At 46.0% G+C, this 25,391-nt stretch overlaps 3 protein-coding genes across 3 annotated transcripts in view; 2 read left to right on the top strand and 1 right to left on the bottom strand.

The window, feature by feature from the left end:
- Positions 1 to 12,238, top strand: timm8a (translocase of inner mitochondrial membrane 8 homolog A (yeast)). The gene is made up of 2 exons (XM_078211211.1): positions 1 to 189; positions 11,835 to 12,238. The coding sequence occupies exons 1-2, from the start codon at positions 73 to 75 to the stop codon at positions 11,991 to 11,993; spliced, it is 276 nt and encodes a 91-aa protein (XP_078067337.1). The 5' UTR covers positions 1 to 72; the 3' UTR covers positions 11,994 to 12,238.
- Positions 12,173 to 25,338, bottom strand: LOC144492787 (magnesium transporter NIPA2-like). Its single transcript, XM_078211209.1, has 6 exons — positions 25,017 to 25,338; positions 22,223 to 22,370; positions 20,654 to 20,710; positions 16,923 to 17,013; positions 15,331 to 15,491; positions 12,173 to 14,758 (listed from the first exon to the last, which is right to left on the bottom strand). Exons 1-6 carry the CDS (start codon positions 25,035 to 25,037, stop codon positions 14,139 to 14,141), a joined length of 1,098 nt encoding a protein of 365 aa, XP_078067335.1. The 5' UTR covers positions 25,038 to 25,338; the 3' UTR covers positions 12,173 to 14,138.
- Positions 25,275 to 25,391, top strand: part of taf7 (TAF7 RNA polymerase II, TATA box binding protein (TBP)-associated factor) — a 53,379-nt gene continuing 53,262 nt past the window's right edge. The window contains exon 1 of the mRNA XM_078211208.1: positions 25,275 to 25,391. The gene's annotated coding sequence lies outside the window, so the exon portion shown is untranslated.

The raw sequence follows: 25,391 nt of genomic DNA, 5'->3' as shown, positions 1-25,391 counted from the left end.
GGTTGTGGGGACTGGACGTGTGAAGGTCACAGGGAAAGCGGGAGCGAGACAGAGACTCCCACCGTCCGGGACATGGAGAGCCAGGCTCAGGCTCTGGCCGCGGATCCTCATTTGCAACAATTCATTGAGGTGGAGAGTCAGAAACAGAAATTCCAACAGCTGGTTCATGGCCTGACTGAGCTCTGCTGGGTAAGTGATAGTTAATATAACCAGTCACTAACTAGTGCTGTCTCCACCACAGCATAGCCTGACTGCTCTGTTGGATAAGTGGTAGTTAATACAACCAGTCACCAACTAGTACTACTTCCACCACAGCATAGCCTGACAGCTCTACAGGGTAAGTGATAGTTAATATAACCAGTCACTAACTAGTAGTGTTTGCACCACAGCATGGCCTGATTGTGCTCTGCTGGATAAGTGGTAGTTAATATAATCAGTCCAAAGATGTGCGGGTTAGGTTGATTGGCCATGCTAAAATTGACCCTTAGTGTCTTGAGATGTGTAGGTTAGAGAGATTAGCGGATAAATATATAGGGATATGGGGGTAGGGTCTGGGTCGGTGCAGACTCGATGGGCCAGCGGCCTCTTTCTGTACTGTAGGGTTTCTATGATTAGTGAATAACAATGCTGTCTGAACGAGAACATGGCTTCACTGAGCTCTCTACTGTTTAACCAGTGATAGTTAATATAACCTGTAACTAACTGGTTATGTCTGACCAGGGCCAAGGTAACCAAACACTGATGGAGAACTAGCAATATGAACATGAGCTGATCAAAGAACAATACAGCACAGGAACAGGCCCTTCGGCCCTCCAAGCCCGCGCCGCTCCCTGGTCCAAACTAGACCATTCTTTTGTATCCCTCCATTCCCACTCCATTCATGTGGCTATCTTGATAAGTCTTAAACGTTCCCAATGTGTCCGCCTCCACCACCTTGCCCGGCAGCGCATTCCAGGCCCCCACCACCCTGTGTAAAGTACGTCCTTCTGATATCCGTGTTAAACCTCCCTCATCCCCCCTCCCTCACCTTGAACCTATGACCCCTCGTGAACATCACCACCGACCTGGGAAAAAGCTTCCCACCGTTCACCCTATCTATGCCTTTCATAATTTTATACACCTCTATTAGGTCACCCCTCATCCCCCGTCTTTCCAGTGAGAACAACCCCAGTTTACCCAATCTCTCCTCATAACTAAGCCCTTCCATACCAGGCAACATCCTGGTAAACTTCCTCTGCACTCTCTCTAAAGCCTCCACGTCCTTCTGGTAGTGTGGCGATCAGAACTAGGCGCAGTATTCCAAATGCGGCCGAACCAACGTTCTATACAACTGCAACATCAGACCCCAACTTTTATACTCTATGCCCCGTCCTATAAAAGCAAGCATGCCATATGCCTTATTCACTACCCTCTCCACCTGTGACGTCACCTTCAAGGATCTGTGGACTTGCACACCCAGGTACCTCTGCGTCTCTACACCCTTTATGGTTCTGCCATTTATCGTATAGCTCCCCCCTACGTTAGTTCTACCAAAATGCATCACTTCGCATTTATCTGGATTGAACTCCATCTGCCATTTCTTTGCCCAAATTTCCAGCCTATCTATATCCTTCTGTAGCCTCTGACAATATTCCTCACTATCTGCAAGTCCAGCCATTTTCGTGTCGTCCGCTAACTTACTGATCACCCCAGTTACACCTTCTTCCAGATCGTTTATATAAATCACAAACAGCAGAGGTCCCAGTACAGAGCCCTGTGGAACACCACTCGTCACAGGCATCCAGCCGGAAAAAAACCCTTCCACTACCATCCTCTGTCTTCTGTGACCAAGCCAGTTCTCCACCCATCTAGCCACCTCCCCCTTTATCCCATGAGATCCAATCTTTTGCACCAACCTACCATGAAGGACTTTGTCAAACGCTTTACTAAAGTCCATATAGACGACATCCACGGCCCTTCCCTCGTCAACCATTCTAGTCACTTCTTCAAAAAACTCCACCAGGTTAGTGAGGCATGATCTCCCTCTCACAAAACCATGCTGACTATCGTTAATGAGTTTATTCCTTTCTAAATGCGCATACATCCTATCTCTAAGGATCCTTTCCAACAACTTCCCGACCACGGATGTCAAGCTCACCGGCCTATAATTTCCCGGGTTATCCTTCCTACCCTTCTTAAACAACGGACCACATTAGCTATCCTCCAATCCTCTGTGACCTCACCTGTGTCCAGTGACGAGACAAAGATTTGCGTCAGAGGCCCAGCGATTTCATCTCTCGTCTCCCTGAGCAGCCTTGGATAGATTCCATCAGTGATTCCATCAGTGGTGACAAACTCTGCTGAGTGACTAATGATATAGTTAATATAACTAACCAGTGATGTCTGACTAGAGCACAGGCTCACTGAGCTCTGATGATTAAACATGCTGTGGGTGATGATTTACTGCTCCACATCCAGGTCCATTGCTTGTTTCCATTCCTCTTCCCGGTCTCTATCTATTTCTCCATTCTTTTGACTGTTGCTCACTCGCCCAAGCCTCCCTCTTCAAATTTCCCTGCTCACTGACCAGGCATTTGACATTGTTGCATTGAGAGAGTCTTGCAAATTGCATGGTGCCTGCTTATCTCCTCTGGATTACACCCTGCCTGGTTATACTCCACACCACCTGCCCCACATCTTGGTGTCTTCTCTTACCCATCACCCTTTTTTGCCCCTCAGTCTAGTTCTTTCCATGTTGTATCCGGGTTTCTCCCTGAAAATTTCTTCCTTGGCCTTTGCACCAGGGAGGTCCTCATTCATCTCTACTTGTATAGCCTTCTCTCCTGAGTTTACTGACCTCCCCTCCACTCCTCATCGCTCCCTCTTTTAAACTCCCCGATTGTTCAATCTTGCTGTCTCTCTTGGCCTCACCTCCTATGACCTGGTTCACTGACAAGTCTGTTTCTGACTACGGGTGTCTCTCACTAACCACACCCTCTGATCAGAATCATGGACCTGGCTGAGCACATCGCAGCTCTACCAGACTGGATTCTCCTCACCAAAACTACTCACTACTCCTGGATCACGGGCGTCTTTGTTACCTCCAGATTCAGTTGTTCCAGTGCTGTCCTGACCAACACGCCCACCTAGAGAACAAAAACACCTATGTCAGACTCCTATTTATTGACTACAGCTCAGCCTTCCACATCATTATTCCCATGAAACTCATTTCCAAACTCCGTGGCCTGGGCCTCGTCACCTCCCTCCATGAATGGATCCTGAACTTCCTAACTCTCAGACCACAATCAGTAAGGATAGGCAACAACACCTCCTCCACGATCATCCTCATCACTGGTGCCCCACAAGACTGTGTTCTCAACCCCATACTATAGTCCCTATACACCTATGACTGTGCGGCCAAATTCCCCTCCAATTCGATTTTCAAGTTTGCTGACTACACCACCATAGTGGGTCGGATTTCAAACAATGACGAGACAGAATACAGGAATGAGATAGAGAATCTGGTGAACTGGTGCGGCAACAATAATCTCTCTCTCGATGTCAACAAAATGAAGGAGATTGTCAACGACTTCAGGAAGCGTGAAGGAGAACATGTCCCTGTCTACGGGGATGAAATAGAAAGGTTCGAGAGCTTCAAGTTTTTCGGTGCCCAGATCACCAACAACCTGTCCTGGTCTCTTCTCCCCCCCCCCCCCCCCATGCCGACACTATAGTTAAGAAAGCCCACCAACGCCTCTACTTTCTCAGAAGATTAAGGAAATTTGGCATGTCAACTACAACTCTCCAACTTTTACAGATGCACCATAGAAAGCATTCTTTCTGGTTGTATCACAGCTTGGTATGACTCCTGCTCTGCCCAAGACTGCAGGGAACTACAAAAGTTTGTGAATGTAGCCCAATCCATCACGCAAACCAGCCTCCCATCCATTGATTCTGTCTACAGTTCCCACTGCCTTGGCAAAGCAGCCAGCGTAATTAAGGACCCCATGCACCCCGGACATTCTCTCTTCCACCTTCTTCCGTAGGGAAAAAGATAAAAAGTCTGAGGTCACGTATCAACCAACTCAAGAACAGCTTCTTCCCTGCTGCTGTCAGACATTTGAATGGACTTGCCTTGCATTAAATTGATCTTTCTCTACACCCGAGCTATGACTGTAACACTACATTCTGCACTCTCTCGTTTCCTTCTCTATGAATGGTATGCTTTGTCTGTATAGCGCGCAAGAAACAATACTTTTCACTGTGTGTATTAATACATGTGACAATAATAAATCAAATCACTTTGTCCCCTTCATAAACCTCCACTTATTCTGCTGCTGGCATTCTCTCTGACCATACCTGTCCTAATGTCTCCTGTGTGACTCGGTTAGATTACTTCCTTTTGATAATGCTCTGTAGAATCCCTACAATGCAGAAGGATGCCGTTCAGCCCATAAGACATAGGAGCAGAATTAGGCCACTCGGTCCATCGAGTCTGCTCTGCCATTCAATCATGGCTGATATTTTTCTCATCCCCATTCTTCTGCCTTTTCCCCCATACCTTGGTCCAAGGTATTAGAGCATCTATTGCTGACTTGCCGGTAGAATCTGGTGCTTTCACATTAGAGTTGTATTGAGTGTAATCTTTGTACAGATATCTGATATACTGGAGGAAGTGCTAGAAAATCTTCAAACTAGCTCAATTTAGACTAGCACTGCAGGATGGGTCATAAGGATTAGTATCTGGAACAAGCTCCGAGAGGGGACTGGAGACAGGAATGAGCCAGTCGACATGTACTGATAGTGAGTCAGTCACAGTCTAAGGAGAGGTGAACTGGATGGAGTCTCCTCCCACCGAGTGGGAGAGATTCTATTGTTTCACCATCCTTTTATTCAATGTTTTTCAGTTTGAATGCTTCTTCTATTTGCAGGAAAGACATTTCATTATGTACCTTAATTTTATTTTCGTTTCCTATGCTTCTTTACTCAATTCATTTTTTAAAATTCTAGCTTTCTCCTTGCCCACTGACCACTTGAAACAATGTACGTGGTCACACTGGTTGTAACCACAAACCTCAGTCACCACCCCACAGTTTGTTTCTCACCACTTAGCTGTCTGGGGTTTTGATGGATTTGGGGCTTGGATTGCAATGGGGGAGGAGTGAGCAACTGGGGCCTGCCAAAACCTGGGAGTGAGCGTGGGTCTTGAACCATCGAAGCGTGCTTAATTTATTTTGGGGGTGGGCAGGATGGTTGTTTGGGGGGCGGGGCGGGGGGGGAGGGGATGGTTGGTTGTTTGGAAGAGAGTGCAGGGAGTGTGTGGGGGAAGGGGGAGCGGGTGATGGAGCATTTTTCAGCATTGGGGGCTGCTGCAGTCAGTGAATGGGTAAGTGTTAATGGGAAATTTAGGGCATGGGAGGCCCAAGCTTTCCTCATGTCGTCTGGTGTGTATATTGAAAGGGTGACCTCGGAAGGAAACCTTGTTTTCCCCCGAGCTCCTCCTCAACAACAGGACACAGGAGGATCAGAGAGCACAGTTTCCTGCCCTCACTTTAATTACCAGCTAAGATAAACATACAATACTGCAGATGCTGGAATCTGAAACAAAAACAGAAAAATGCTGGAAAATCTCAGCAGGTCTGACAGCATCTGTGGAGAGAGAGTAGAGCCAATGTTTCGAGTCTAGATGACCCTTCGTCAGAACTGAGAGGAAAGAGAATCAGCAGAGATTTATAGTATGAGCGTAGAGAGGGGTGGTGGAATGGGACAAAGGGAATGCAGAAGGCTGAGAAATGTTGAAAGTGTCCATTAAGTGATCAGAATGTGTGAATGGCAGAACAAAGGTAGCTTAGTAAAGGACTGCCTGAGAAGTATGGCCTGAAGAAAGTGGGGGTGGGGGTGGAAAGGAGAGCAATAAAATGGAGAATAAGATGAAATGAAATAAAATAAATGGAGTGGAGGTGGAGGCGAGAGTTCATGCTCTGAAGTTGTTGAACTCAATGTTCAGTCCGGAAGGCTGTTAGGTGCCCAGTCTGAAGATGAGGTGCTGTTCCTCCAGTTTGTGTTGGGATTCGCTAGAACATTGCAAAAGGCCAAGGACGGGTTTGTGGGCAGGAGAGCAGGGTGGTGTGTTGAAGTGGCAAGCGACAGGAAGGTCTGGGTTCTGCTTGCAGGTGGGCCGAAGGTGTTCAGCAAAGCGGTCACCCAGTCTGCGTGTAGTCTCTCTGATATAGAGTAGACTGTATTGGGAGCAGGGAATGCAATAGACCGGATTGAAGGAGATACAGGTGAAGCACTGCTTCACCTGAAAGGGGTGTTTAGGACCGTGGACAGTGAGCAGGGAGGAGATAAAGGGGCAGGTGTTGCACCTTGTACCAAACGGGAAGGTGCAGTGGGCAAGCAATCCTTTACCAAGCTGTACCTTTGTTTTGCCATTCACACATTCTGATCACTTAATGGACACTTTGAACACCTTCTCAGCCTTCTGCATTCCCTTTGTCTCATTCCACTACCCCTCCCTACCCTCATATATAAATCTCTGCTGTCTTTTCTCTCATCTCTAAAGAAGGGTCATGTAGACTCAGTGTTGGCTCTGCTCTCTCTCTCCACATTTGCTGTCAGACCTGCGAAGATTTTCCAGCATTTCTTGGTTAATTACCTGGTTTGTGACAGTTGGGAGAGGTTTACCTCCCAACATGATCTGGGGGTTAAAGTACAAGCATGTGTTTGTTTAAGGCACAGTTAGTTTAATTTTTAATAGCCAGTCACATTCCAGTATTTGAGCTGATTTTCAGTTGACATGCAGTGACATGCTGGCCTGCTGGTCAGTGTGGAGGGAGGCTGAAGCCAGTGAGAGATAGAGGCAGTAGTGTCAGTATTTTCTAGAATTTACAGGGATCACTGGGACTGAGAGGATTTACAGGGTGTCCAGCAACTGTATCGATATTTCCAGCAGCTATCCGCGAGTGTGTCAGCGTTGACGTGACCCGGGATTCCCCCAGCAATGTGTCAGCGTTGATCCATTTTGATCCAATCCACTTTGTGTCTTTACCTATGTAAGCAATGTCTTGATACTCTCCTATCATGTTCCTGTATTCCTTCATCCCTCTTCCCTCATCCACCTAATTCCTTGATTTGTCGATATGATCTCTGCTTTCACATGTCTGCGTCATCACTAAGATGTCTAATTTCACTGCTATAACTGCCCAAAATCATACCTGCCTCAGCTCAGCTGCTGCTGAAACCTTTGTCCACACCTTTGTTACCTCTCAACTTGACAATTCCAACACCTTCCAAGCTGGTCTTTCACCCTCGATACATTGTTATAAAACAATGTATAAAAACTCTTACCAAATCCCATTTACCTCTCTGCTCACTGACCTACACTTGATTAAACAACTTTGTGCTTTCAAATCCCTCCATGACCTCTCTATTTCTGCAATCTCCTTCAGCCTCTCAACTTTCCGACGTCTCTGCTCTGGGATTTGTTCTCTAAACTTCTGCACCCTTTTCTCTTCTTCCAGAAGCTCCTACCTGCCACGGTTTTTGGTCATGTGCCTATATATATCCTTGTGTGATGTCAAATTTTGGTTTGAATGCTCCTTGCGATATTTTACTCAGTTAAAGGTGATATATACATAAATACTAATTATTTAATCTCTAACTCTGAGAGTATATTCCACAACCTCAATGCTTTTTGGATAAATGAGATTTCTCCTGTTTTTTTTACCTGAATCTTTCCCGTTAATCTTGTATCTGTGTTCCTTTTAACAAGATCTCTCAATCACCAGAAACAATCTGCAAACTCTTATCTTAAGTACCTAGATGAGATTGCCCCAAAATCTCCGCTGGAACTTCACCTCCTATCAATTTGCCGCTTTACCATAAGAGCATTATTTACTTTGTTTCCTAATTTAGTTTCTTCTGTGAATTTGGATGTTAGCTCTTTCGGCCTGTATCTGGACCTTGTGGGACCCCATTACCCATTTCCAACTATTCCCTGAAGTTGTTTTTAACTTATTTCCTACCATCCCCTCTCATTATGGTCCAATCTTCTTTGTGCTACATTGTCAAAAGCTTTCAGAAGGTACACAGCATGTATTCTCCCATCTGCCGTATCTGTCACCTCTTCAAAAAACTCATTGTATATAGCACAATCATCCTTTCGGAACTCTGTTCATTACAAAGGGATTGAGTGTAAGTGTATAAGGGGAGGTGGTGGTGTAGTGATAGTATCACTGGACTCGAAATCCAGCAACCCAGGGTAATGCTCTAGGCATCTGGGTTCAAATCCCACACGGCACATGGTGAAATCTGAATTTAATAAAAATGTAGAATTTAAAAGTCTAATGATGACCATTGTCGATTGTTGTTAAAACCCACCTGGTTCACTAATATCCTTTTTAGGGAAGGAAATCTGCCATCCTTACCTGGTCTGGCCTACACGTGACTCCAAATCCACTGCAACATGGTTGACTGACTTTTTCTTAAATTTGTGCATGGCTGGGCCAGCATTCCTGATGGCATTTCAAAGCCTTGATCAGATCGTGCTCCTGATACTATGTATGATTTTGGTCTGCTTAGCTAAGTAACAATATACTTGCCTTGGAGGGAGTGCAGTGAAGGTTCTCTAAACTCCTTCCTGCGGTGAGGGGATTGAGTAGACCACACCCATATTCTCTCTAGTTTATAAAATTGAGCGTTGAAATATTGAAACCTAAATTCTTAAGGGACATTACAAGGTAGGTGCTGGGTGGACATTTCTGCTAACTGGGGAATCTAGAACATGGGATCGAACCTCAGAATTATGGTTTAGCCAATGAGGACTGAGAGAAACTCAAACTTACGAGACTTTGGAACTCTGTACCCCAGAGTGTGGATGCTTAATTCTCGAGTTTATTCAAGACAGTCGTAGAATCAGTCAGTACATCATAGAAGCAGGCCATTCAGCCAGTCAAGTCTATGCCAGCTTTCTATACAATTCAGTCTGTCACTTTCCCTTGCTCTATTCTGTAACACTACAAGTTTAGTTTCCTCAAGTCCCCATTCAGTTTCCTCCTTAAGATCATTGGTCCCACTTCCACCACCCTCCTGAACAATAAGTTCCAGGTCATTACCACTCGTGTAAAAATAATCTTCCTTACATTTTCTGTGTCTCTTGCCCACAACCTTAAAACGTACCCCCTCATCCTAGTGTCATCTGATCACTGATGAGTTTTTGTTTATCTTCCTTGTCTAAACCTCATGATCTTGTACACCTTGTTAAATCTCCTCTCATAGAGTCAGAGGTTTACAGCATGGAAACAGCCCTTTGGCCCAACTTGTCCATGCCGCCCTTTTTTTTAAACCCCTAAGCTAATCCCAATTGCCCGCATTTGGCCCATATCCCTCTATACCCATCGTACCTATGTAACTATCTAAATGCTTTTTAAAAGACAAAATTGTACCCACCTCTACTACTACCTCTGGCAGCTTGTTCCAGACACTCACCACCCTCTCTGTGAAAACATTGCCCCTCTGGACACTTTTGTATCTCTCCCCTCTCATCTTAAACCTATGCCCTCTAGTTTTAGACTCCCCTACTTTTGGGAAAAGATATTGACTAGCTGATCTGTGCCCCTCATTATTTTATAGACCTCTATAAGATCACCCTCAACCTCCTATTCTCCAGAGAAAAAAGTCCCAGTCTATTCAGCCTCTCCTTATAACCCAAACCATCAAGTCCCAGTAGCAGCCTAGTAAATCTTTTCTGCATTCTTTCCAGTTTAATATCCTTTCTATGATAGGGTGACCAGAACTGCACACAGTATTCCAAGTGTGGCCTTACCAATGTCTTGTACAACTTCAGTAAGAAGTCTCTCAACACCAGGTTAAAGTGAGACTTCTTACTGTGCTTACCCCAGTCCAACGCCAGCATCTCCACATCATTGTACAACTTCAACAAGACGTCCCAACTCTTGTATTCAATGTTCTGACTGATGAAACTAAGCCCACCGAATGCCTTCTCCCTTTGGACATTAGTGAACCAGATGGGTTTTTCTGACAATCTACAATGGTTTTATGGTCATCAGTAGATTCTTAATTCCAGATATTTTTTATAGAATTTAAATTTCACCAGCTGCTGTGGCGGGATTCAAACCCGGTTGCTCAGAATATTAGCTGAATTTCTGGATTAATAGTCTAGGGATAATACCACTCTCAATTTCCTTTCCCCAAGGAGAACAACCTAGCTTCTCGAGTCTAACCTTTTAGCTGATGTCCCTCTTCCTGTTGCTCACATCCTTCATAAGCTGTGGTGACCGGAACAGAACACGTCTAACCGGAGCTTTATAAAAGTTCTGTCTAACTTTCCTGCTTTCGTACACATTGCTACCTATTTATGAAGCCCAAGATCCCATGTACTTTGCTAATTCATTTCTCTGTGTATTCTGTAACCTTTAAAGCTCTATGTATACAAATCCTCTGTCCCTCTACACTCTTCAGAACTTCCAATAAGTCCATATTGCCTCTTCCTGTCCCTTCTGCCAAAATGCCTCAACTCTCACTTCTCTATTAAATTCCATCTACCACTCATCTGCCCATTTTGCTAACCTATTCTGTTGCTGCTGTTTGGGATTTTCTTTTTATTCATTCATGGGACCTGGGTATCACAGGCTGGCCGGCATTTATTGCCCTAGTTGCTTGAGGGCAGTTGAGTCAACCATATTGCTGTGGCTCTGGAGTCACATGTAGGCCAGACCAGGTAAAGACGGCAGATTTCCTTCCCTAAAGGACATTAGTGAACCAGATGGGTTTTTCTGACAATCTACAATGGTTTTATGGTCATCAGTAGATTCTTAATTCCAGATATTTTTTTATCGAATTTAAATTCCACCAGCTTCTGTGGCGGGATTCAAACCCGGTTTCTCAGAACATTAGCTGAATTTCTGGATTAACAGTCTAGGGATAATACCACTAGGCCATTGCCTCCCCATCAACTTCAGTATTTGTCACAGCTTTGTTTGATGTTGGTGAAATTTTAAAATTTTACTTTGTATTCTAATATCCAAATCCTGAATATATGTGTAATACTGGCAATCGATTCTGTCTGTACTTGGGGATTAAAGGATATGGGTAATACAGAAAGCTGGAATTGAGGCCATGATTGGCCACGATATCACTGAATGTTGGAGTAGGCGTGAAAGGCTAAATGGTCCATTCCAGCTCCTTTTTGTAAGTTGACTGCTTGAAATCACTTTTTCACATAGACATTTAATAATTTCACCATGAAAGATTCCAAAATGATCCCTTACCATAGAATCACGACTGCAGAAGGAGGCCGTTCAGCCCATCAAATCTGCACCGATTCTCCAAAAGAGTATTCCACCTAGGCTCACCGCTCCCTCCGCCCTATCCCATAACCCCACAAACTTAGCATGGCCAATCCACCTAACCTGCACATCTTTGGACTGTGGGAGGAAACTGGAACACTGAGAGGAAACCCACACAGACACACGGAGAATGTGCAAACTCCAATAGACAGTCACCCAAAGGCTGGAATGGAACATGGGTCCCTGGCACTGAGGCAGCAGTGCTAGCCACTGTGCTGTCCACAATATTGTATAGATATTGAACTAATGACCTAGTTTGTTCTGTCTACATATTTTAAAATTCAGTCACGACCCCTGTTCAGTCACTGTGTAAGTGGTCACAATCCTGTCCTGTGATTTATTATCTGGGATCTTTGCTACCGTTGCCCAAATTCCCTCTGAATCCTTGGATGAGTTTCACCAGATCCTGGTAATTGTCCTTCCTTAAATGTCACCAGATGTGTTGAATGTTTTCCTGCTGACGGTGTCTGTCCTCTCCCATGGCAGGATAAGTGTATGGATAAACCAGGCCCCCGGCTTGACAGCAGAACAGAAGCCTGCTTTGTGAACTGTGTGGAACGTTTCATCGACACCAGCCAATTCATCCTCAATCGACTGGAACAGACTCAGAAAAGCAAGTTGTCGTCAGAGAGCCTGAGCGATTGAGCAGGCAGGAGAGAGTACCATGGATCGACAAAGGATTTGCCTCAACACATGGCACAGTGCAGGGTAGGCACAGCGTGGGATGGGCAGCATTGCTCTACGGTTGTGGCACAGCTCTGCAGGACCCGCTATCCCGTGGCTGCTCTTAAAAGGACCTTAGCTCAAGCTAACATACCGTTGATACTGAGTTTCCTGTATGAACATCATACCATCCAGAAATAAAGCACGATGGCATTTTTAACATACAATCCTGCACTCAATTCAACACAGCGTGGGAATGTTCTCTGTACTATCTTCAGGATGAATACTTAAACCTGGGCTTGGAGCAACTGTCCATTCTGACTGGTGTTAGCCAGTGATTTTCAGTGGGATGGGAGGGGGACACCGTGCCATTTTCACACCTTATGGGATGTGGTCCGTGCGAGTTTCCTATTGACAGGACTATTAATAGTCACAGGACAGGGGATCTGTGTTTGCCACAGTGACAGGATGGGGGGGTCCGTGTTTGTGATTGTTACCTGTTGACGGGGCGGGGGTCCGTGCGAGTTTCTCACTAACAGGACAGGAGGCCTTGTCTATGATTTTCACATGGTGACGTGGCAGGGGTCCATTTCTGTGAGCTTGTCTCCTGCTCATTTCACATTTTATAAGCAGGCGTTCTGTGCAGAGATAAAAATAGAAAGTGCTGGAAAAACCCAGCCATTTTTGCAGCATCTGTGGAGGGGGAAACAGAGTTAATGATGCACTCCAAAATGACTCTTTGGAACTAAAGAGATAGTTCTGAAGAAGTTGTATTGGACTGGAAACATTAACTCCATTTCTCCCTGCATAAATGCTGCCAGAGTTGTGGCATTTTGTTTTGAATTCTAATCTGAGCCACAGTATTTTCCTTTAATGTCGTTTGAATAGTGACTGAGTGGCTCGTATCACAGGCTTTACCAGCTGCTGTGATACTCGGCTACAGATACGCTCAGTTGCTGTTCTACAGAAGAGTTCCATTAAATCACATGGCCACAACAGGTAGCATGAAAATATATTTTAGTATTAGACATTATTGCAACTGTTTGAAGTTAAAACCGATAAGTACAAAACAGTGGCAGCCACAGCAAGTTACATATGAGCGCCTGGAATCTGAAATCATTGGGAGCACCCTCGGAAATTGTTAACCACAAGTGAGTTACTTTTTAGATCCCTTCTAAAGCTCCCTCTATACTGTCCCCTTCAAGCACTCCCAGGACAGGTACAGCACAGGGTTAGATGCAGAATAAAGCTCCCTCTACACTAATAAGATAACCTATATTGGAGGAGAGCACATGGTCCCATTAACATTTCAGGCTGAAATCCCAACATTGTGCTGTTGAATTGAGGTTGAGCTGGGATGGGGAAATTTTCTGTGTCAGGGTGAGTACTGACAACTACTCATCTGAGACTCCTGCTGTTTAAACTGTAAATGTATTGGCACCAAATCCACAGTGACATTTTTCAAGTATTGGCACATATTTTCTAAGATTTTCTATAACTTAAGTAGTCAATTTAGTGCAGATATTGTCAAAGGGTCCTCAGCTGGTGAAGATGAACAGATTCTGTTGGTGCTTTGCTGATTATTTTTGTTGCAATACACAATAATAAAACTGATTTCCTGTCCCATTAAACTTGTATCTGAGATACAGTATTTCCGAGGTTAGGAGGGTGTGTATCCCAGCTGTGACTGCCTGCAGCAGCTTCATTCTCTCAAGTTTTGAATGACTGAGAGGGTCCCGTTATCAATTCCTCTACTCCACCCTTTCAAATATTTTGACAGAAGGGCCACACTAATTTTTCTGTCAGTACTGGGGAACAGGACACTCCTCTAGGTGTAGTGACCTCCAAATATGCTGATGTACTTGCATGTGGAAATTGTGGGTCAGTTTCCATTCAGCTTACGTAGCATTGACCCAAGCGGCAAAGGGATTACACCCCAAGACAAAAGGACAAAGAGAATTTCCAACAGCCCATTCTGGCTACAAGAGGGAAAAGTAGACACTTCAACTGGCAGCAGCCATCTCTGGAGCAGCGCGGAACTGGATTTGTGTGGAACAATATGAAGTGTCCTGATCTCATTGCACAGCTCAGCATCTCCACAGCTTCCATTTCCTACCAGCCGAAGGCTCAGGTGAAGCAATGCACGGCCCCATCTTCACTTGGGTGGATGAGGATTTCAGTCTCCTGGTCAGGCAGAGCTTGATACTGCTGGCTTCTCACTGCCCCATTCCACGTAGTGCCAGGCTCGCCCTTCCTGAGAAATGGGGGCAATGTACCTGGGGTGAAGCTGATGTTCCTGAAGGCGTGAAGCAGGAAGATCCCAAGGACGATGATGACAAACCCACTTATGGTGCCTAAGATGTTGTCAAAGGCCATGTGGTACCACTCCTTGAACAGGATGGCTGAACAGGTCATAACAGCAGTGGTGAAGAAGACGTAATAGATGGGTGTGACAATGGAGGTGTTGAAGATATCCAGGGCTTTGTTCAGATAATTGATCTGTGTGCTCACACAAACTATCAGGCACCCAAGTAGGATCCAGGTCACTGGCTGCGCCAGTATATGGCGACCCACAAACAGCTCCTTGATGGCAATTCCCAGGCCCTTGACACACGAAACAGACAGGGAGCCGATGACGGAACAGATGAGGATGTAGACCAGGACATTCTTCTGTCCATAACGTGGGGCGACCAGCACGATCAGGATCAGGCAGCTGCTTACAACACACACTGCAAACACAATAAAACCTGCAAGCCAGACACAAGGCTGGGTTTAGTCAGCACTGGATTTTGAAGTGATAGCCCTCATTTTACAGCACAATGTACAAGACATAGGATTACAATAAAGTGACAGACACTTAACCCCCAAACAAATCCAGCTTGGAACGTCCCAAACTGCTGGATAGAATAGATAGGGAGAAACCATTTCCACTGGCGGGAGATCAGTAATATGGTGATACAAATTTAGGATGATTGGCAGAAGAATATCTGGGAGATGAGAAAGGAATTTACGTATTAACTCAGTTGATCTATGACTATGAGGAATGCACTGTCTCAGAAAGCAGTGCAAGCAGATTTAATGCCAATTTTCAAAAGGGGTAAATATTTTGGAAACCTTGCAGGGATACCAGGAAGAGGGAATCGTTTGTTCGCTCTCTTAAAGAGGCAGGGTCGAAGGGTGCTTCTGTGTTGTATGATCCATGATTTTGTGGAATGATAAACTCTTTACCGTGAGGAGCTGCACTGTGTAGTGGTTGCAGACTGACAGCTATTTAAAGGAAGTATCAGTCACTATCAGTTTACACTCTCATTCGCCATACCTGGATCTTTGAGCTTTTCCACCATATCAGTCAAGGTGCCAACCTCCTCCTCTTGTGGAGCATGGATTACCATCACTGTCGAACCTAAAATACTCAGGATGCAGCCCATCTTTCCATGTAGGTTCAGGCGTTCGTTTAAAAAATAGGAGGATAGAATTGCACTGGAGAGGGAAGCGGGGACATCAGATTAACAGGTGCAAGGACCTGGCAACACTGGAATTTACAAGCACTTCTTATGACTGCTCCAAAACTCAGAAAAAGTTTATTTATTTGTGTCACAATAGGCTTACATCAACACTGCAATGAAGTTACTGTGAAAGTCCCCTAGTCATCACACTCCGGAACCTGCTCAGGTACACAGAGAATTTAGCATAGCCAGTGCACCTAACCAGCACCTCTTTCGGACTGTAGGAGGAAACCAGAGGAAATCCATGCAGGCACAGGGAGAACGTGCAGACTCTGCACAGACAGTGACCCAAGCCGGGAATCGAACCTGGGTCCCTGGCGCTGTGAGGCAGCAGTGCTAACCACTGTGCCACCGTGCCATCTGGTGGGAGGAGCATTTAGAAATCTCGACACACTTTCCTTTAAGTTCTGCATCTCCTGCAATCTTCACATCCTCCTACAAACAGGATTTTAAACTTGGATCTAACAGCAGCTTTAACTATGTTGTGTTCCAGGGGCTCATTTTTTCATTCAGCTTCCTGTGATCTTTTCAAATGCGAAATGGAAAAGAAAACAGGTCTTTCCAATATGCTACAGTTATCAGAACATTTCCTAAAAGATTTGGAACCAATTCAAATAACTGAAAGAGAATCTTCAAACAAAGATGTTATGGTGAGAAACTAATATGTTACCGAGATCTGGAGTTAAGCTGCAGTTCCCTTGTTTATAGACAGTTCATGGATTGAGCGGGACAGGGCGAGTATTTGCTTTTTCAGATTTAGCTTTGATCATTTGAGGGATGGGACCAGATACCAGAATATACCTGTCCCGCGAATGTTTGATGGGGACAGTGTAGAAGGAGCTTTACCCTGTACCTAACCCCGTGCTGTCTGTGTGCTGTGAATGTTTGATGGGGACAGTGTAGAGGGAGCTTTATCCTGTATCTAATTCCATGCTGTACCTGTCCTGGGAGTGTTTGATGGGGACAGTGTAGAGCGAGTTTTACTCTATAGCTAAGCCGAGTACTTGATGACAGTTCCAGTCCTGAGCAGGTCTGATGTTAGGATGGAGATGTGTAGAATGGCCTCACGGTGCTTTGCGGGGGTTTGAGGGGGTGCAGGAGGAGAAGGCGGAGTAGGCACTCGGGGGAGAAGGAGTTTCAGTGCTAATTGCCCAGCTCCTGCTTCTGAAAAGTGTGCTGATGTAGACCTCAGGATTGGGCAGTGTCAGGCTGGACTGCACTGTCCCCAGAGCCAAATCTCAGTCCTGAACACTGGTCTGATCATACACAAAATTACCACATATAAATGAATTTTCATGTTGCCAGAATGTCTGGGACTGTGGGCCAACAGGGTGACAATTCCTTCAGGACAGCAAGAGGGAATAATATTGGAGCTGGAACTGGGAGATGTCAGGGGCTTGCTCACCTCACAAGGACACTGAGGGCTCCCAGTGGAGTGACCAGAGTTGCTGGAGCAAAGGCATAGGCAGCAAAATTGGCAGCTTCTCCCAAACCCACTGAAAAAACAGGATAGACAGAGTTAGAGCCCAAACCAGGTGCCCTGTGTACCAGCTACAATCACAAATAAATACAGCATGAACATTTCACAAGGTGTGACACAGCCTGCAGCCTCACTAAATTATAAAGGGGAGAAGCAGAGAGACACTGAGGTGGAGGATGGGGGGAGATAAGCAGGAAGACACGGGTGGGTTTTGGGGTGGTGTGATACATACCCCTTAGAGAGAAATATGAACTTCCTGGATCACACACCAAGATTCCACAATTTAAGATTTTAATAAGTAATATTAAATTATTTAATTTATAAATTAAATATATTACTGTAATAAGCAGATTAAAAGCACAAATGACCAAACACTCTTTGGAGGCAAGTTATCCTTTAAACTATAGAACAGAACTTTTCTCTTTTACTATGAACACAACTGAATAAACTATTTCCCAGGTATTCGTTACACAGTTTCTGAAGTAGACATTCAATTTTCCCAGACTCAATCTAAAGGGATTTTTAGCTCCCAATGTTTTACTTCCATTCTGTTCCCTTCTCAGCCTGGTAACTTTTAACTCCAGAACTGTCTTGCACAGAGGGATTTTGCTAGAGATTCTCCTTGAATCACAAGCAAGGCAAATCTAACCTTGTTACAAATCTATATGACTTTGATCTTTTCAATCCAGTGCGAGGTCTCGCCTGTATTTCTGCACAGGGAATCACAGAGACTTTCAGCCTCTAGCTGTTCCTTCTCTCCTGGATCCTGGCAATCCGTTGTTTGAGAGTTTCAGGGATATCTTAGAAATTCTTCCCTTCTAAAAGCCCATCTCCATGACAACATGACTCAAATGGGCTTTGTATCCAAGTAGAAATGCTGATTACCTATCCTTGAGACCCATCTCTCTTTAATCCTGGAAGTAAATGAACAGCTTAAAGCATAATTGCTTACAAACTGACATCCTCAATATCTTTCTGGAACTTGGGAGACTAGCAGTCTGATCATTGTAAACACAGATGCTGCTGCTATTGTCTCCAAATATGTATATCTTGAACTTTCTTTCCAATGACCAGGACTGTCCATTAATCTTTAACAGCAATATCAGCGAGATCTGTTGTTGGGCAACCTTCAGAAAAGGAGAATCACTTAATTTTATCCTACATTAAAGACACAGTAGCAAAGCATACAAATACCTGTTTTATAGGATTATTAACAGTGGGAGGGGGAAACTGGGGTGAGGAGGGGAGAAGCAGGGGGTCATGGCGTGGGGGGGGGGGGGGTGAGAGAAGCAGTGGGTCACTGAGGGTGGCGGGCTGGAGAAATGTCGGGTCACTGGGAGAGGGAGCTGGAGAAGCAGGGGGTCATGGGGAGGGAGAAATGGGGGTCATGGGAGGGAGGAGGGAGAAGTAGGGGGTCACAGGAGGAATGGGGACTGGTGAAGCTGGAGGTTGCTGGGGAAGTGGGTGAAGCAGTGGTCACTGGGGGAGGGGGACTGGAGAAGCTGGGGGTCGCTGGGAAAGAGGGACTGGAGAAGCAGGGGTCACTAGGGGAGGGAACGCGTGAAGTGGGGAGGTCACTGGAGGAGGAGGGATGGGCTGGTGAAGCTGGGGACTGGAGGAGGAGGGGTGGGCTGATGAAGATGGGGACTGGAGGAGGAGGAGGGGGGGGTGGGCTGATGAAGCTGGGGGTCACTGGAGGAGGAGGGGGAGGAGGAGTGGGCGGGTGAAGCTAGGGGATCACGGGGTAAAGTGCAGAAGTAGTATGGGGTCACGGGGGGGGGGGGGGGGGTTTGCTGGTGAAGCTCGGGGGAAGGGGAGGGAGAAGCAGGTTGGTGCATCGAAGTGGAATAAAGAGACAGCACAATGAGTAGGAATTTGCTGTATCCCGTGACCTTCCACAATGCTCATAGAGTCATAGAGGTCTACAGCACAGAAAAAGCCCTTCAGCTCATCATGTCTGCACTGGTCAAAGTCAAACCACCTACCTATTCTAATCCCATTTCTTATCACTTGGCCCATAGCTTTGCATGTCTTGGCATCGCAAGTGCCCATCTAAATACTTCTTAAATGTTATGAGGGTCTCTGCCTCCACCAACCTTCTAGACTGCCACCATCCTTTGAGTGAAAAAGTTTTTCCTCACATTCTCTCTAAACCTCGTGCCCCTCACCTTAAATCAATGCTCTCAAGTCATTGATCCCTCCACGAAGGGGAAACATTTCTTCCTGTCTATCTATGCCCTTCATCATTTTATACATCTCAATCATGTCCCCCCCTCAGTTTCCTCGGCTCCATGGAAAACAACCCCAGTCTATTCAATCTCCTCTTCATAACTAAAACTTTCCAGCCCAAGCAACATCCTGGTAAATCTCCTCTGCACCCTTTCCAGTGTTATCACATCCTTCCTATAATGTAGATTCCAGAACTGCACACCATACTCTAGCTGTGGCCTAATCAATGTTTTATATAATTCCAGCATAACCTCCTTGCCTCTTCTAATAAAGGTAAATATACCATATGCCTTCTTAACCACTTTATCCACCTATCCTGCTACCTTAACGGACCGGTGTACATCCACACCAAGGTCCCTCTGATCCTTGGTGTTTTCCAGGGTCCTGTCGTTCATCATGTATTCTTTTGCCTTGTTTGTCCTGCCCAAGTGCACCTCTCACTTATCCAGATTGAATTCCATCTGCCACTGATCACATCTGACCACCCTGTCTATATCCTCCTATAATCTAAGGCTATCCTTCTCACTCTTTACCATCCTATCAATTTTCACATTATCCGTGAACTTACTGATCAACCCTCCGTTATTCAAGTCTAAATCATTGATATAGACCACAAATAGCAAGGGCCCCAATGCTGATTCCTGCGGACACAGGCTTCCAGTTAAAAAAAACACCCCTCAAACATCACCCTCTGGATCCAATTAATCAAATTTCCTTGGATCCTATGGGCTCTGACCTTCGCCATCAGTTTCCAATGTGGAACTTGTCAAAAGCCTTATTGAACTCCAAGAAGACCACGTCAAATGCATTGCCCTCATCTACCCAACTGGTCACCTCTTCGAAAAATTCAATTAAGTTGCTCAGACATGACCTCTGCTGAACAGACCCATGCTGACTGCTCTTTGTTTAATCCCTGCCTCTCCAAATGCAGATTAATTCTGTTTCTCAGAATTGCTTCCAATAGTTTCTCCACCACTTAGGTTAGACCGATTGACCTGTAGTTCTCTGGTTTATCTCTTCCTTCCTTCTTGAATAATGGTACCACATTTGCTGTCCTCCAGTTCTCCAGCATCTCTCCTGTGGCCGAGAGGAACGGAAAATTATTGCCAGCGCCCTTCATCCAGCCTTGGGAGATTTATCTACTTTTAAGCCTGTTTCAGAACCTCTTCTCTATGTTAATTTATTTAATTGTATCAATCTTTCTCCCTCATTTCTATACCCACATCGTCTCTCTACTAGTGAACACCGACACAAAGTATTCAATTAGAACCCTACCTACATCCTCCGCTCCACAAATTACTACTGCTGATCCTTGATGGGCCCTACTCTTTCCCTAATTATCCTTTTACCTCTAATGTACTGACCAATACCAAAAACGTACAGAAAAATGCATTAAAGATATTCTAGTGCCACTATGAGCAACTCACTTGTGAGGAGTCCAGCCCACCACAGCCATTCCTTCAGGTACGCATGGCCACCCTGACCTGTGAGGAGAGAATACAGTACATTGAGCAGCACAGTCTGACAGCTTCTATCACCATCTCCCCCTCCCATTGACCACTTAACCTATACACTGTGTGTATCCGCAAGTACACCTAACCTTTGCCAAGTTGGTAAGGGATCTGATAGGAGAGGGTGCCTCGTGTGTCATTTCCCAGTGTGACACAAACATCCGCTTTCAGTTTCAGCCGGTTTGCCAAACTTGATAACAGTGAATTAGCAATGATTAACTTCATATTATCAGCAACTCTAAAGCCTGGCTGGTGTCCACCGCTCTCAGAAAAACCGCTGAGGTGAATGGGAGGGGGTTTATCCAACACTATGGGCTACTTGGTCATGGACGCACAGGCATGAATGAGACAATTGGCACTGTGGACTTTGACATCTGGAGTTTTTCAATTTAAAAAAAAATCACAAGAGTGAGTAAGTCAGTGAAAACCAACTTTCTGTATTCTTTGAACATGTCTGAGAGGGCAACCAGGAGACAGAGAATCAGCACCTTCAGGGGAGGGGGAGAGAGAGTCAGCACCTTCGGGGGAGGGGGAGAGAGAGTCAGCACCTTCAGGGGAGGGGGAGAGTCAGCACCTTCAGGGGAGGGGGAGAGAGAGTCAGCACCTTCGGGGAGGGGGAGAGAGAGTCAGCACCTTCGGGGAGGGGGAGAGAGAGTCAGCACCTTCGGGGAGGGGGAGAGAGAGTCAGCACCTTCGGGGAGGGGGAGAGAGAATCAGCACCTTCAGGGGAGGGGGAGAGAGAGTCAACACCTTCAGGGGAGGGGGAGAGAGAGTCAGCACCTTCGGGGAGGGGGAGAGAGAGTCAGCACCTTCAGGGGAGGGGGAGAGAGAGTCAGCACCTTCGGGGAGGGGGAGAGAGAGTCAGCATCTTGAGGGAAGATGGAAGAGAGAGCACCTTCAGGGGAGGGGGAGAATCAACATCTTGAGGAGAGGAAGATAGAAAGTCAGCACTTTCAGGGAGATGAAAGAGAGAGTCAGCACCTTCGGGGAGGGGGAGAGAGTCAGCACCTTCAGGGGAGATGGAAGGGAGAGTCAGCACCTTCAGGGGTGGGGAGGGAGAGTCAGCACCTTCAGGGGTGGGGAGGGAGAGTCAGCACCTTCAGGGGTGGGGAGAGAGAGTCAGCACTTTCAGGAGAAGGAAAGAGTCAGCAACTTTGAGTGAGGAGATAACGCAGTGTTTGATGAGTGGATAAGCACTTTGCAACCTAACTCTACGTGAGGGTCCAGTGGTGCCATGTCCCTGCAACAGAGAATCTTTGCTCACACAATAAGAAATGGTCTCGTGGGGTAGAGAACCAGGAAACTGGTGCCTATGCTTCTATCCAGGCGATGGATCAGCGCAGGGCACTGGGGAAAGGAAGTACTAAAGGTGTAAATGAAAAAATTGTCCTCAATCTTTCAAAACTGAGACTGTGTGTTAGCTTCAGCAGGGTTTACCAGTGACTGACAGTCAGAATCCTGTATTCTCTCTCAGTACTAACTTACCTGCTCTGATTATCCCCTTGCTGGCCAGACGTAACAGACCCTTCTTTTTCAGGATGAAACTACTTCCGATGAAGATGCTGGAGCTGATGGCGAGGGCAAGCCCAATGTAGAAATGATAGCCCTCAGTGGCACTGCCCGTGGTGGAGAGCTAAGGACATAAGGACATGGGGTTATTGCTTTCAACACACACACAGATATCGTTCAAAATCACACAGATACAACAAGGAGCAAACATCCTGCTTCACTGTCACGCATTAAGGCAGGCTTGGCACTCAAATCGTAATGAAGTGTATTCGCTGTTGTTTAAAGCTTACAAATCTGCTGGAAGGATAGTGAGTGAGTGTGTGCTATATTAATGTGGAAAAGGGGTTTCAGATTGGGGCCAAGGCTGTAACGAAGTCAGAGGCTGAGTGATCCTGGCAGAACTCAAACTGAGAATCCATGAGCAGGTTTTTGCTGAGTAAGTACCGCTTGATAGAACTGTTGATGACACTTTCCATCACTTTACTGCTGATTGAGACAGACTGATGGAGCGGTATTTGGCCCAGTTGGATTTGTCCTGTTTCTTGTGTACAGCACACACCTAAGTATATAAAGTTTATTTTATTAGTGTTACAAGTAGGCTCACACCAACATTGCAATGAAGCTACTGTGATGTAGTTGTAGTGAAGCTACTTAAATCCCCTAGTCGCCACACTCTGGCACATGTTCGGGTACACTGAGGGAGAATTTTAGCACCTAATGCACATAACTAGCACGTCTTTTGGACTGTGGGAGGAAACTGGAGCACCCGGAGGAAACCCACACAACACGGGGAGAATGTGCAGACTCCTCACAGACAGTGACCCCCAAGCCAGGGATCGAAACCTGGCTCCCTAGTGCTGTGAACCAGCATTGCAACCACTGTGTCACCCTGTCGCCCACACCTGGGCAATTTTCCACATTGCCAGGTAGATGTCAGTTTGGTACCTGTACTGGAACAGCTTGGTTAGGAGCATAGCAAGTTCTGGAGCACAAGTCTTCAGCACTACTGCCAGAATATCGTCAGGGTCCATTGCCTTTGCAGTATCCAGTGCCTCCAACCGTTTCTTGATATCATATGGAGTGAATCGAATTGGCTGAAGACTGACATCAGTGATGCTGGGACCTCTGGAGGAGGCCGAGATGGATCATGCACTCGGCACTTCTGGCTGAAGATGGTTGTGAATATTTCACCTTATCTTTTGCACTGATGTGCTGGGCTCCTCCATCATTGAGGATGAGGCATTTGTGGAGCCTGCTCCTCCAGTGAGTTGTTTAATTGTCCACCACCATTCATGGCTGGATGTGGCAGGCCTGCAGAACTTAGATTGGAGCTGTTGTGGAATCGTTTAGCTCTGACTGTTACTTGCTGCTTCTGCTGTTGATACGCAGGTGTTGTAGTTTCACCAGATTGACACCTCATTTTCAGGTATGTTTGGTGTTACTCCTGGAAATACTCTCCTACTGCACTCTACATTGAGCCAGGGTTGATCCCCTGGCTTGGTGGTAATGGTAGATTGGGGGATATGCCAGTCATGAAGTTATAGATTGTGGTAGAAGACAATTCTGCTGATGGTCCACAGCGGGTCATGGATGCCCAGTCTTGAGTTGCTGGAACTGTTTGAAATGTATCCCATTCAGCATAGTAATCGTGCCACACAACACGATGGAGGGTATCCTTAATGTGAAGATGTGACTTTGACTTCACAAGGACTGTGCAGTGTTACTCCTACTGATACTATCATGGACAGATGCATCTGTGGCAGGCAGGTTGGTGAGGATGAGGTCAAGTTGTTTTGACCTCTTGTTGGTTCCCTTACTACCTGTCGCAGTCCCAGTCTAGCAGCTATGTCCTTTAGAACTCGGCCAGTTCGATCTGTGATGGCACTACCAAAATACTCCTGGTGAGGGACATTAAAGTCCCCCACTCAGAGTACATTCTGCACCCTTTCCATTCTCAGTGCTTCCTCCAAGTGGTGTTCAACATGGAGGAGTGCTAATTTATCAGATGAGGGAAGGGGCGGCTGCTAGGTCTGTCTTGTCGGTGGGACATGTCACACCCAGGAATGGTGATGGTGGTGCCTGGGACATTATCTGTAAGGTATAATTCAGTGAGTATGACTAAGTCAAGCTTGATTAGTCTGTGAGACAGCTCTGAATTTTGGCACAAGCCCCCATCTGTTAATAAGGAGGACTTTGCAGGATTGATATTGTCATTTCCAGTGTCTGGTTGGGCCGGGTGGTCTGTCCGGTTTCATTCCTTTTAGGTTTGATACAGCTGCGTGGCTTGCTTGACCATTTCAGAGTCAACCATTGTGGATCTGGAGTCCCATGTAGGTCAGACCAAGACAGCAGATTTCATTCCCTAAAGGGCATTAGTGAATCAGATGGGTTCAATTGTCACTGTTACTGACACTGGCTTTCAATTCCAAATGTATTAACTGATTGTAAATTTCAGCAGCTGACATGGTGAGATTGGAAGTCATGTTTCCAGAACATTAATCTGGGCCTCTGGATTACTTGTTAAGTAACATTACCAATTACGCCACCACCTCCACCGCCCCCCGCCACATTCACTATGTGTCTGATGAAGATTCTTTGGATAAAAGTGGATAGAAGCACATGTCAAAACAAACCAAACCCATCAGTAACCACATGGGAGAAATTGCAGAGTAGCAGCATCTGATACCACGATTAATGCCTCACAGGTTACAAATCTGCTCAACATCCAGAAATGCAGAAACTTGAGTTTTAAGAACCTCACATCACCTACCAAGGGTGAAGAGGAAGACATTGTCCAGGAAGCAGATAAATGTCATCAGTAGTATGCCATGAATTCGGTCCTACCAACTGGGATCAGAGCTCCCGCCCCACGAGGCAGATGAAATGAGAAATGACTCCGAGCACCACAATGCCCTCACTGGGATTCAACCTGCCAATGCGAACCCCACCCCCACTGGCACCCGGCTAACCCGCCCTCACTGGCTCTCCCTCTCTCTCCGGTCCCGCTCCGATTTCCGTTCCCGCTTCAATTTCCGGTCCGTCATTCTGACTGTTTCCACCCTGTGCCGATCCGGAACCATTCTCTTCGTTCTGTGCAGCGACAAGTGGCTCCCCCGGCCACACTTCCGGTGGGCCGGAGCGGCAG

This window comes from Mustelus asterias, chromosome 4, assembly GCF_964213995.1.
Source record: "Mustelus asterias chromosome 4, sMusAst1.hap1.1, whole genome shotgun sequence".
Lineage (NCBI taxonomy): Eukaryota > Metazoa > Chordata > Chondrichthyes > Carcharhiniformes > Triakidae > Mustelus > Mustelus asterias.
Note: the sequence above shows the minus strand (reverse complement) of the source record. Positions and strands in the feature narration are given on the sequence as shown.

What these genes read in the sequence shown, in the direction of transcription:
- timm8a (XM_078211211.1), top strand. Translation starts at nt 73, where the DNA reads ATGGAGAGCCAGGCTCAGGCTCTGGCCGCGGATCCTCATTTGCAACAA. An exon ending in GCCTGACTGAGCTCTGCTGG is followed by an intron (nt 190 to 11,834) that starts GTAAGTGATAGT and finishes CTCCCATGGCAG; the next exon opens with GATAAGTGTATGGATAAACC.
- LOC144492787 (XM_078211209.1), bottom strand. Translation starts at nt 25,037, where the DNA reads ATGTCTTCCTCTTCACCCTTG. An exon ending in TGTCTTCCTCTTCACCCTTG is followed by an intron (nt 22,371 to 25,016) that starts GTAGGTGATGTG and finishes TTATGTCCTTAG; the next exon opens with CTCTCCACCACGGGCAGTGC. An exon ending in GTGGGCTGGACTCCTCACAA is followed by an intron (nt 17,014 to 20,653) that starts GTGAGTTGCTCA and finishes CTGTTTTTTCAG; the next exon opens with TGGGTTTGGGAGAAGCTGCC.